This window comes from Cupressus sempervirens, chromosome 7, assembly GCF_028749045.1.
Source record: "Cupressus sempervirens isolate cs-2001-9-10 chromosome 7, ASM2874904v1, whole genome shotgun sequence".
Classification (NCBI taxonomy): domain Eukaryota; kingdom Viridiplantae; phylum Streptophyta; class Pinopsida; order Cupressales; family Cupressaceae; genus Cupressus; species Cupressus sempervirens.
Window position 1 is genome coordinate 755,125,772 of NC_143124.1, and position 10,350 is coordinate 755,136,121.

General features: G+C 36.5%; 1 protein-coding gene across 1 annotated transcript; it reads right to left on the reverse strand.

Moving 5' to 3' along the window:
* Positions 1 to 911: 911 nt before the first annotated feature.
* On the reverse strand, positions 912 to 1,496 carry LOC149549475 (DNA-directed RNA polymerase II subunit RPB2-like). The gene is made up of 2 exons (XM_089794919.1): positions 1,288 to 1,496; positions 912 to 1,198 (listed from the first exon to the last, which is right to left on the reverse strand). The coding sequence occupies exons 1-2, from the start codon at positions 1,465 to 1,467 to the stop codon at positions 1,076 to 1,078; spliced, it is 303 nt and encodes a 100-aa protein (XP_089651045.1). The 5' UTR covers positions 1,468 to 1,496; the 3' UTR covers positions 912 to 1,075.
* Between the last annotated feature and the right edge of the window lie 8,854 nt (positions 1,497 to 10,350).

Here is a 10,350-nt window from a genome sequence, read left to right on the forward strand (position 1 = left end):
ATCAAAATGCTCCGGCCCAATCTTGGATAAACTATCCTAGAATCTGGCAAACGAGAAAATAAGCTTATCTACAAAGTGGGGTGCCATACAAGTGGAGAAAAAGAATATAATATCATGTTCAGGTGAGTTGAGAACAATTAGTTAAGAGACTCCTCTAAAAGCAGCTGCATGCTTGTTGAGAATTCATGGCGGTAAAGCGATAACACCATGTCTGTTCCAGCAAAAATTACATTGACATGTAGCACAAGCCACAAGTAATCAAAAGTCCAACAAAACACTGAGAATTCCAAATTGAGGTCGTTAGCAATACAAAACATTTATTCATAAAGGAAAAATATTTATCTATCCACAAAGAACAAGAGATTATAAATTTTGGTGCCTTTCTTGCGCTCAACATGTTTGATTGTCATGCATAAGTGTGGGCAAACAATGTCTGCCACAAGGTCCTCAAACACAATTAAATAACAGGTCTCCCAAAGGAGATTTTTGAAAGCACAAATCTGATTCTCTACCACATTGACTTAATGAGGCAAACAGATGGAACTCATGAGCAATTAATTACTCAATTCTTTGCACAGCAAGTAACGTGAATCACATGATGCTTTTACCACGAAATTATATTGCCTAGACTATGCACAATCCCTTTGCCATGCCTTAAAGACTTGAAACATATGCTCTTCTAAACATTCTATATAAGTAATACAATACAAGAAGGGCCACCGAAAGGACAGTATTTGTCCTGGTTGAGGAATTTACGCTGACAAATAGCAGAAATGGAAAAACATTAGGTTCAAATTCCTTTCTTGCTTGATTCAGTTCTCATAAGGGAAGGGTCTCCAGACCTCACATTAATTGAGATAATACAACTCTCGTCAACAATTTTTTTCTGAATCTCTTTGACCAATAAATTATTTTCTTACTTCAAGTCTTCAAACTGTAACACGCCATCTTCAATTTTATTTTGCTACTACTCGTGATTCAACTTGGCCACAATGCAGGTGCCCACCGTTCATCAAGGAAATCACAAGCCTTGTGGGCACGAAAATGGAAAAAGATGACATGCCCTCCATTTCATTCAACCTCCTGCCTTTTTCTTTTGATCTTTTAGTTGTTTCAGTTCTTTTGTGAACATTCTTGGGGCAATGGCCATAGACATAAGTTCTTGAAAAAGTAGCTTACAAGCATATGGAATGTGCACCTAAGGAATATTAAAAGAAAGAAATTGATCAAAAATCCCCATTGCTAGAAACATAACTATTCAAACATTTAAAAAAAATTAAAACTAACCTGAACAATGTCTGTTTTGTTCTTGCAGCCTCTACAGTCAAAAGAGTTTTTCTTCAAATTTGCAATAGCAATTAAGCCACAACGCTCACAAACATGGATCCTATATGTATCGCTTTGATCAAAAAGCCTTTCTTTCAAAAAATGTGCAGCTCCATGTGCTATCATACAATTGCGCTCCATCTCTCAAAATCGTAAACCTCCATCACGGGAGCGCCCTTCTGCTAGCTGTCGAGTAACAACCACATCAGCATAAGATATAGTAGATCTTCCCACAACAACTCGAGACTGAGTAGCAGGGGAACAATGAGCCTCAATAGTAGGAGCCACAGGAGCAGTAGCTGTGGCAACCCTAGCCACAACAAAGGGAGAGAGAGCATCCACCACTATAGCTAGAGAGTGAACATCATCCCCATTATCTGCTAGAGAAAAATAGGTAGGAGAAATCGAAGATTTAAACCTGACAAGAGTAGCGTGGGTAGAAGCGAAAGTTGAAGCGAGAGCCAAAGACATCCTTTGTTGCTTCCACATTGTTACTTTGATGTTGTTTAAACTTGATGAAGAAGCATCCTGGGTGTAAGAGAAATCTTGCATCACCCAAAAATATTTTCTTTTCAGTCTTTTCTATTTTAATAAGGACTAGTAGACATGGTGGTTACTATTTATAAGAACTTGTTATTTTTAGTAAGTATCTCATACGACCTTAGAATGTTCTCATTTTCTACATGAAGGTTTACTTTGGAATTATTAGCCTACCATAAAAGTCTCATTGCTCCAGCTTAAGTATCAGAGAAGTTATTGCAGATTTTTGGTGGAAAAATTTGTAGAAAAATCTTCAGGCTCATTGTTGAAGGCCTTAGAGTGCTCGAATGAGGTCCAAAAACTTGATGAAAGGGCACTTGTGTCATTTTAGGCATGTAGATCAAGAAATGAGATTTTTAAAAAGTGGTTATAATAGCCAATCAGAGCAACGGTTTGAGAGTTATGGACTTTCGAAGTTGGGTAACTTAAATTTGTAAAATATTTTTTCAAAGATGTATTTAGCCGACTCTATATGTATTGTTAGGGTCTATCAACCCTAGGTATTAAGTTTGAGCATTTAGAATCTTCATGGGTGGCATAAAATTTTCTATTTAAGAAAGGCTTGAATATTGTCTAGGACAACTTTGGGTGATAGTTCATAGCTTAGTCTTGCAGATTACTGTAATGAAGGCGCTCATGTGGGTTAACATATTGTACTTGTGAATTCTGTAATTTCACATTTGCGGCGCAAATAAGAAGTCCATATTTTGTTCTCATAATTGCTATTGTTTCTTTGTTTCTGTTATGTGTTTATGGTATTAAAGGGAGCACCCTTCATGAAGTGGCATCAAAGATAAAGTTCTTGAGTGTGTGGATAGATTGCCGATAGTGAGGCAATTTGCACCAGGACTGTGGTTTGGGCTGTGTAATGCCCCGCCAAGGGATCCAAAGAATTAACCTAGAGTTTCACTAAGTTTGGTAACATTTTTTTTTTTTTTTTACATGAAAGTAAATACCATACATAACTTATTCACAATAACTGAAGCAATAGCAATGTCCATCTGAAAAGTAAACATAACATACATAACAGATTACATTCTTTAAGATCTCTTAACGTTGAATTACATACATGAATCCATCTAGTACAACAAGCACATGAAATAATAATGATAAGTCCAATGTTCATACATTACATTTCCAAATGCTCAATCATCCACTGTACATGTCACAGGGTATGAAGGCTTAAAAGAATATACATATGTGAAATAAGGTACATCATCCTATTCTAATCCATGATACATCAAAGACAATCACATGATACATCATCATAGAAGACATATACATCCATCATAAAGATCAAATAAAATAAACTAAGTGCACATTTCCTCCCAACCGTTAATAGCATCATTAGACCATCGTGGGCCCTAGCCATCCCTCTGTGCGTAACATTCCAAATCACCGTAGGATCATCGGTATTAACATAGTAGGAATGTCACTCCTAACATATACAACATCATATGTAGAAAGTAATCTAACATGCAAATATAAGCATAAGATAACATCATCTAACATATGCTAATTATCAATGAAAGGATACATATCCACCATCACGAAGGACGCATCAGCCACGATGTCTCGATGAATCTCAGATGATAAGAATGGAAAATACACTACCACCCGACCGCGTGGTACCTAAGTGGTCCACTCCCACCGTGCTGAGTAGATAATCTCAAGTCCCAAACAGGCTATCCATAACACAGCACAAATCTCTATAGTCTAGGAATCCTAAAAGTATACTAACTGAAAGGTTCCAATCACGAAACTGACATCTACTTCCCAGAGGCACACAATGACATGTAGGAACCTACTATGCAAGCGAGAAAGTGTCATCGCAATTATCACGTATAAGTTATCCTGGCAGTTAGCTAAACTCCACGGGTCCATACTGATTTCATGCGGCCACTAGTATCCTCTCATACTGACGAGGCATACTACGGAATGCAAGGTCGCAACCATGCGTCTCACTACTCCCATCCTAGTCTGTACAAGCACTCAAGGCATGGGCGAGAACAAAACACTTATATTTTTAGGTTCATTTTGTTAGTATTAGGTGTGAATGTTATCACTTATTAATCCAACTTACAATGAGTTACCCTGGCAGCCTCTTAGGGCCCCGACCCCCATTGCAAGCCACTTCTCATCACTACATGCAGATATCCTACCCTAATGCTCATGGACTCATAAATCTCAAAATCGCAAAAGATAATCCATAAAATCATCAAATATGCATAAAAGCATCAAATCTCCATGAGCAAACATCCATAGAATAACATGAACACAACAGATCTCTATTGGCAACTGAAGTATCACTGATAATCAAAGTATCCAATGGTTTTCAATAACCAAAATATATATCTCAATCATACTGATCGAAGACTCCAGAAATGGTTGAGTCAAACATGTCACAACATGACATCATCAAGAATAAATCCACATCTCAGTCCCATCATAGCAACTAGAAAATAATCAAGGATAACTGATGGATAACTCAAAAATGATTAGCTCAAGTGTCTCATACACATACATCTCAACTTCACACATGAAGACTGATGAACAAATACAAACAGTAAATACAAACATTTCATAGAGCATACAATCACATTACCATGGTTGGGCTTATATAGGTCGAGACCAAATAAGATCGACATGCCAACACATCTCATAACCCCTGAGCCTCTGGTAACAACTTAGGACTGGTCAACACTAGTTAACCCATAACCCAAAACCCAAAACAAGAAGCATATAGAATACACGATGCAAACACATGTTTTTGGTTTTTGCTAAGTTTTCAAATTTGAATTTAGAAGTCTCAGTTTACGTATTTCCAAATTATATTAAGTAGAGAAATTTCACGTTTTTCCTAACCCATGTATTTGTTTGATAGATAAAAGTTTCTCCTCAAAACTATTAGACTCCATTTGCTAATTGTACTAATAATATTTTGTCTATATAAACGTTGTTTGAAAAAGATCCTTATCACAAACCAATAAGACTCATTGTAGATTTTTAACATGAATAATCTCCAAATTCTTAACATTATCATCTTCATTAAACAACTCTAAAATTGTTTAATATATATTAAATAGTATTGAATATACATTATAAAAATTCCACTATATTAATATCTCTTTTCTTTTAATTTTCTCCCATTTAAAAATCCATTTACTTAGATTGACTAATAATTAATTACACTTCTTCTACTATTAACTAATCTTAATTAAATTTGATTTAATTAGATTAGATAATAAACCATATAATACTAATGCATATTAATAAGATTCTAATAAGGGAAGATTGCAATAATATTTTTAATCCATTCCATGCTTTGGTACATTATTTTTTTCTTGTGAAGTTGTAGCATAAAGAACTCTTGGTTATGGGAAATGGAGAAATATCTGTCCTTGAATAAAACAGTCTCAATACGACGGCCATATTTCTTTACTGAACCGTTGGATCGGGCTGAAATTGAAATATGTTGGAGAGGGCCAAGTTGTGCCAATTCTTACCAGAGCGATCGAATAAATTCGATCACAATAAAAAGTTATGAATGACTGAGTTCGAGTCTATCCAAGGGGCAGCGACAGGGCAGTTTGTGATGAATTAAAAATTTTCTCTGAAAAATAATTGTTCTCTAAATTTAACCATAAAAGGGTTTATTCATACGCATCCAAAAATATAATTGATAGAAAGATTACATCTAATCATTCGAATTTTCACCATAATATTTCTATTTTAATTCCAAATCTTGTCTTTCTAATTTAATATAAATTCAAACCCAAATCTGAATTCATATCTAATTATTTCTCTTTAATTGGATCTAGGGTTTTTCTATTGTTTTCTTCTCAACCAAATAGCATATCTAGATTCTAATTTCAAATTACAGATTCAATCATAGAGAAGTTTCAGACACATAAAACAGACACGATGAAGACAGGAATGCATGATGCCGAAATAGCATAAGTAAAATCACAAGAATCTACCCGGATTCTAATGCTAATTCACTCTTCCTCAGAAAACCCGCAGAGCAAGCTCTCTTCTTCAGAGTTCTTGAGTCCTCCAATGCTCCAATTGCTCTCCACCCTCTTCCTAAGCTTCTATGAATGCCTGAATACAAAGAGCTCTCAAGAAACTTTTGGAATGCTTCTTGAAACCGCTGAAAGGTGTCACCAACTAAGCATGAGTCTTTTCTAATTCTTTTTGATGAGTCATAGAATTGTAGACACCTTGTGCTTAATTGATGCACTAACCCCCGTGTTGTTGACACATGTTAATTCCCAAGAAAGTTTATAACTCCAATAATTTCTATTTAAATTTTATAACTTTCATTTTAATCTTTTATAACTTTTATTATTATTATTTTATTTATTACTTTATTATTATTTTATAATTATTATTAATTTTAATTTCTAATTTTCTTTTATTTAATTCCTTTTCCTCAATAATTCACATTACAATCAAAATATCAAAGATCATGATATTTTATTAATTTTCTCAAATAAATAATTTATTAATTAAATCTATTTGTTAAGACTTAATTAATGAAAAATTCACCATAGACCTCCAAGATAAAATATGAAAACCCATCATAGAACAAATCATACAAAATAAATTTAAAAGGTTAAAAATCACAAAATATATCATCCGACACATTCGGTGGGTATTCAACTTTGATACTTGTCCTAACTCACTAGGACAAATGGTTTTTTTAGGTTTGGGATTTGGACTTGAGAATTTATCTCCCTTCTCTTATCATTGAGATAGTATAATAGGGTACTCTCATCCTGGCAATTCAGGGAAGTCGATACCCGGTACCTGCAACCTGCAGAAAAACCATGCATGTACATACAATATATAATGCTAAGCTAAACAGAGAATGGCAGGAAGTAGTGCATCGTGTAGATCCTGACTAAGCAGGTGACTACGACTCCCTTCCTTAACCACATCAGAAACGCCATACAATAAGAAAACACGCACACCATATACATGCAAGTATGGGGTAAGTAACCATAATAAAACAAATGAGACAATAAACCATCTAACTAATCATCATTAATAACTGAAAATGATGTAATGATCACATACATACATGAAATGTAAAGTCTAAATGATCTCATCATATATCAACTGAATCCTTATCATAATATCTGATAGTGTCAAAACAACACCACTAAACCATCAATCATAAAACTAGTCTACATAGTCTGATAATAATAGCAACAATAAGTCTAGAAAAGATGTGAATGAGGGTAGGCACTACATCCACCCCCCCTTGGATTAGGCTTACTCTTGGAAGCCTACAAACAAATAGGAATATAACTCCCTGAAATGTCCCTTTACTGGTTTTGTATGATATTTCCAACCTCTAATCAGATCTTTAAAATCAAACAGCTAATATCCCAAAGATCCACCAAATTCCTCAAAAAACCCCAAATCGGGTATGCTGAAAATAGTGCTAAAAACTTCACAACTTCACAAATTATTAATAAATCTGAAAATAGAAATTTTTACAGAACTTTCAGCAGCATAACAGCCTACAAATTGACATTTCCAGATCCGTATAGCCTTTACACAACAGCTCGAAAATGTAGGACCAAAACTATGCTCATCGGGCTCCTGAAATAGCACAAAATATGCCCGAAAACACCACAAAAAAACTAATAATCTATCTCAGAAGTTTAATCACGTCCCAATATATATATTCAGCTCTATTTTAACATTTAAAAGTCTGACATACAGCAGCAACCCAAACTGATATGAAATACTCAACTGTAAACACCAAACTCATACAAAAACACACCCGAAAACTCACAAATTTGCACTGTTCAGCACAAAGGCAAACTCTGTATGAGCATGCACATGGAATGGCTTCAAACTCCCATCCTTAGCCTTCCTGGAAACCTGCAAACTCCCATTCTTGGGTCTCCCTGGAAACCTGCAAACTCCCGTTCTTGGGTCTCCTTCTCCACAGGTTTGGCAGCCTCTGAAGAATAACAAAGAATGAGCAAAAATCAAGTTCTCCCCATTAGCCCAAAATGCCTCCAAACCCCTTAAAAGAGGGCATAACTGTAACTCACGTCCAAGAGAGGTTAATGAAACATATTTTAATAATAATTTTCATTTATTAGTCCAACGGTTTCCAAAGATTAGCCCCCTTTTTTCGAAACTTCACTTTCTTGGGCCTGCCTGCCTTAGCAAAGATTATTATTTTTTAATTATTTGAAAAGGGGACATGACAAGTCCTCCCCTCCCAAACATTGCTTGTCCTCAAGCAATGGTTGAACAATAAACCAATCAATCCACCTGGATCCCAAATGTAGTCATGAACTATACTACTACCAATTAACACAGGCTCCTACAATATCCTCTGCAATATGACCAAGAGGAATCCATAATCAAACTGACAATTATAGCTCAACCAAACTCTGAAATCACCACTACCACAATCAAAAACCCATGAGGCACAAACTCTTAGAACATCAGAACCCAAGCAAAGTGGACAAATCAAACTACCAACACAGTAAATACCATCAACGCATCTCACTGGCCTATACGGAATGCACAATCCAACTCTGCAACAATGGTGAATGCTCTCGAATGAAACTGTACCAAGTATGGAGAATCCACACACTGTACAACTCCTGCAGTCAACACAACTTTGCAAATCACCGGCCACTATCTCATAACCATAACTACCATGCACCCCTGATGGTGAAAAGCCATCACAAGATAAATAGCAAGAATTGGAACCCAAACCAAATCTTCCTGCCATCAACTCCTCAACACAAGGATCAAATGCTAACTAATGTACATACCTTGCAATATAATGTTGATAAAAAAAACCAACCTTAGTCAACAACTCACCATGAACAAGTGATACAACCCACTTTGACTGATCACCAGCTAAGTCAGGAGATGTCATAGCCAAAGGAGTAGAATCAATAACAACACCCACTGAAGCATCACTCTGAAACTCCTGCTCTAAGTCATGTATTATCAAGTTGTCAACTGTAGAACCTATCGCCATGTCATGCCCATCACAACTCTCATCTTGAGGCATCAAATTGTCCCATAACTGATGATAAGCACTAGGAACCAAAGTACATCTCTGTATCATTATCTCATCAACATGGTCATCAAAGGTAGATAGATAAGCATACCTCACAGTGTAATGCCGATAGAATGCACCAATCTCAGTCAGTGGCTCAGACTGCAATCCAGATGTAACTAACTGCAATCGATCATTAACCAAGTTGGAACTGACTACTACCTCTGAAGACATTGCGAAGGGAGTAGTATTACTAGTAGGAACCATGCCAACTATCAGCTCACCAACGTCACACATGGTCTTTGATACAACATCTCTAGTCTTCGTGCCATTAGTACTAGAGGTCACCACCATGTCAGGCACACCACAAAAATCTGCTACAGCACCCAACTCAATTGAAATTGACTCTAGTGGGAATGAACCTGATATGCCAAAGTTAGTATCAAGGATGGATGCATCCCCATCTCCACTGTCTCTAACAATCTCGGCCATGGACATCCTCAGATCACCAAACACCACAGCTTGTGACTGTATAGAATTAGGTAAAGACTGTAGTCGCTCTAACTCCATGGTCACCTTAGCCAAATGAAGCTGTGACTCCTTGAGAGCCAACTGTGTACTCTCAAGAATCTCAAAAGTCACCTCAAGCTGCTCAGTAAGCTCACTCACCTCATCTTCCTTGGCCAACAATGCATCATACGCTGTACTGCCCCACTCCATAAGATAATCTCTGTCGGCTACCAACTGCATATAATTTTGTCTCAAAATCCGAATAGCCTCCCATAAAGAGTGGATCTCTGTCAAGGAAAGATAACTTCCTCCCTGCTCATCACTAGTAGGAGAACCCCATCCATAAACTGCTAACAACTGACGAGCAGCATTGAAATGTTGGCAAGTGATAGCAATGTCTTGGTCACTGACTCTCAACTGATTAGACACATGATGGCACTGGCTTGACTGTCTCCTATAAACCTCCTCTGATGCACTGTCTAAAGGAGTGTCCTCAAAGTTACTAGTCTCTAGAGTATTACCATCCATATCCTGTGAATCAAATCTAAAGCTCATATCAACATACGGAGTATCAAAAACATTAGCATTGCTGTCCAACTCCTCTGTACCCAAGGAAACTAAGTCTTCAAAATTGCCCACTGCATCCTCCTGGATGTCATCAATGCCAATATGATCCTAGGACTCATCTATACACACTGCCAAATATGAAATATCATCAACACATTCCAGCAAGTATGGTCGACTGGATATATGAACAAAGCCCAACATTGGTGTATAAAAACTAATACCAACATCAAACAAGATACTGGCACAAGAAAAGACAACACCGTGTAATCTGCTAATCAAATCCATGATAGCACCCAAACAAACACTGCTACCAAAAAGTGTTAAAGATCTCCAGTCAACTGAATCCCAAATGCCAATATAAC

Coding starts and splice junctions, on each gene's coding strand:
- LOC149549475 (XM_089794919.1), bottom strand. CDS start 1,467: ATGGAGCGCAATTGTATGATAGCACATGGAGCTGCACATTTTTTGAAA. Junction 1,199..1,287: donor ACAAAACAGACATTGTTCAG/GTTAGTTTTAAT, acceptor AATATTCCTTAG/GTGCACATTCCATATGCTTG.